The sequence below is a fragment of the Carcharhinus amblyrhynchos genome, unplaced genomic scaffold (genome assembly GCF_965287045.1).
Source record: "Carcharhinus amblyrhynchos unplaced genomic scaffold, sCarAmb.v2.hapA scaffold_47, whole genome shotgun sequence".
NCBI lineage: Eukaryota > Metazoa > Chordata > Chondrichthyes > Carcharhiniformes > Carcharhinidae > Carcharhinus > Carcharhinus amblyrhynchos.
The window spans coordinates 2,962,423-2,964,440 of NW_027649788.1; the positions used below are offsets into that span (position 1 = coordinate 2,962,423).

Sequence of the window (2,018 nt, forward strand, 5' to 3'; positions counted from 1 at the left end):
AAAGACGGAGATTAAGGGGGGATCTGATAGAGGTGTATAAAATAATGAAGGGTATCGATAGAGTCAACAGTGGCAGGCTTTTTCCAAGATTGGCGGCAAATATCACGAGGGGTTACGAGCTAAGGGTGAGAGGTATAATTTGGATACTAGAGGGAGGTTTTTCACACAGAGGGTCGTGGGGGTATGGAATGCACTACCAAGTAAGGTGGTGGAGGCAGGCACGCTGGACTTGTTTAAGGTTTACTTAGATAGGCACATGAGTGAAACAGGGATGGAGGGTTATAGGAGACGGTTTTAAAAAGGGTCAGAGCCTCGGGACGATACTGGAAATCTAATGCTGCATGTTAATGTTTTGTCTCTTTTAATCCGCAGGTGTGTCGGTCCACCTTGTTGTCTAACGAGGGGCATGCACACGGTGGGTCGTGCATGGGCTGCTCTTGGATGTTTCGAGAGTGGCCTAGTACTTCACGTCGTTGTGTGTGCTTAAAACTGGACCAGCAGATGGGCACCACAACAGCTCAGTGACTATCACTGCTAGCTGTGCAGATACATGGATTTGAGCCAGTGTCTGTGGGAGTTTGCACATTCTCCCTGTGGTTGTGTGGGTTTCCTCCGGGCGCTCCGGTTTCCTCCCACACCCCAAAGATGTGCTCTTAGGCTGATTGGTGTAACAAATTGTCCCTAAACTATTCTCCCCTGAATCTGGTTCCAATAGGGGTACCATACGCATACACACGGGTCAAGGTAGGTGTCGGAAAATGCTTTGTTACGATGGCGGCGAGGGCTCGTTGGGCCGGAGGGCCTGTTTCCCGTGTTGGGTTGTTCTTTGTTTTGTTTTTGTTCTAAGCACCCAGAGGAAAAACATGCAAACACGGAGAGAATGTCAAGCTCTACACAGTCACCCACGACAGCAACTAAATCCAGGACCTCATGCGGGGAGATTGCTGTGCTATTAACTGTGCCACCACACGGCCCTGTCTGTCGCCTCAGCAACTGTGTTATTTCACCGTGAGACATGATACCCAGGCCGAATGGTCCCTTGTTTCTGGGCCCGATGACCTCATAACCTTAGTTAAAAGGACACGTGTTCTATGTCCTGCATGTTCATAGGAAGGAAGGAGAGGAGGGTTGTGTTGGCTGGAGTTCGGTGGATGTCTGCAAATAATCCTATCCTGGGTGTGATTGAAGACTCTCTATTGTTTTGAAATTGAAGAGGAACAGGGAAAGGCCCGAGCTTTTTTTCCGCTCACTGCCCGGTTTGGGAAAATGGTCAACGTACCAAAGACCCGAAGGACATATTGCAAAAAAAATCGGAGGCACCAGCCCCACAAGGTTACCCAGTACAAGAAGGGAAAGGATTCCTAATACACACAGGGTAAGAGACGTTATGACAGAAAGCAGAGAGGTTATGGTGGACTGACAAAACCTAAATTTGGGGAAAAGGCTAAGACCACAAAGAAGATTGTGCTGAGATTGGAGTGTGTGGAGCCCAACTGTGGGTCAGAGAGAATGCTGGCCATGAAGAGATGCAAGCACTTTGAGCTGGGAGGAGATAAGCAGAGGAAGGGCCAAGTCATCCAGTTCTAAGCTGCATTCTTTGTTTGTTGGAGAACCAATTCACAATAAAACATCTCAAAAGTTAAAAAAAAACACACAGGGAGAGGCCCGAAAAGAAAATGTCGTTTGTCCGGTCAAGCCTGTGCCGACAAATGATACTTTTCTAAACTAATGATTTTCTTTTGCATCTACGCAGCCTGTATCCCCCTATTCCCTGTTTATTCATGTATCTATCTGTCAAGATGTTTTTGTAAACATTGCTATTACATCTGCTTCTGTCATCCCCTCCGTCAGTGAAATACAGGTACTTACCACCCTCTCTGTTCAGAAAAATCTTGCCTCTCTCATCTCGTTTAAACTTTCCCCGTTATGACATTAAAATAAGTCCTGCAGCAATTGACATTTATACCCTGAGATAAAAAGACTCTGACAAGACATTCTGCCGACTGGTCTCATAATTG

The 2,018-nt window shown here is 46.7% G+C and overlaps 1 protein-coding gene across 1 annotated transcript; it reads left to right on the plus strand.

Moving 5' to 3' along the window:
- The first annotated feature begins 1,257 nt into the window (after positions 1-1,257).
- LOC145337374 (large ribosomal subunit protein eL42-like) lies at positions 1,258-1,650 on the plus strand. Its single transcript, XM_080182166.1, is given in 1 exon segment — positions 1,258-1,650. A coding segment is annotated over 1 exon segment (321 nt). The 5' UTR covers positions 1,258-1,266; the 3' UTR covers positions 1,588-1,650.
- Positions 1,651-2,018: the final 368 nt, after the last annotated feature.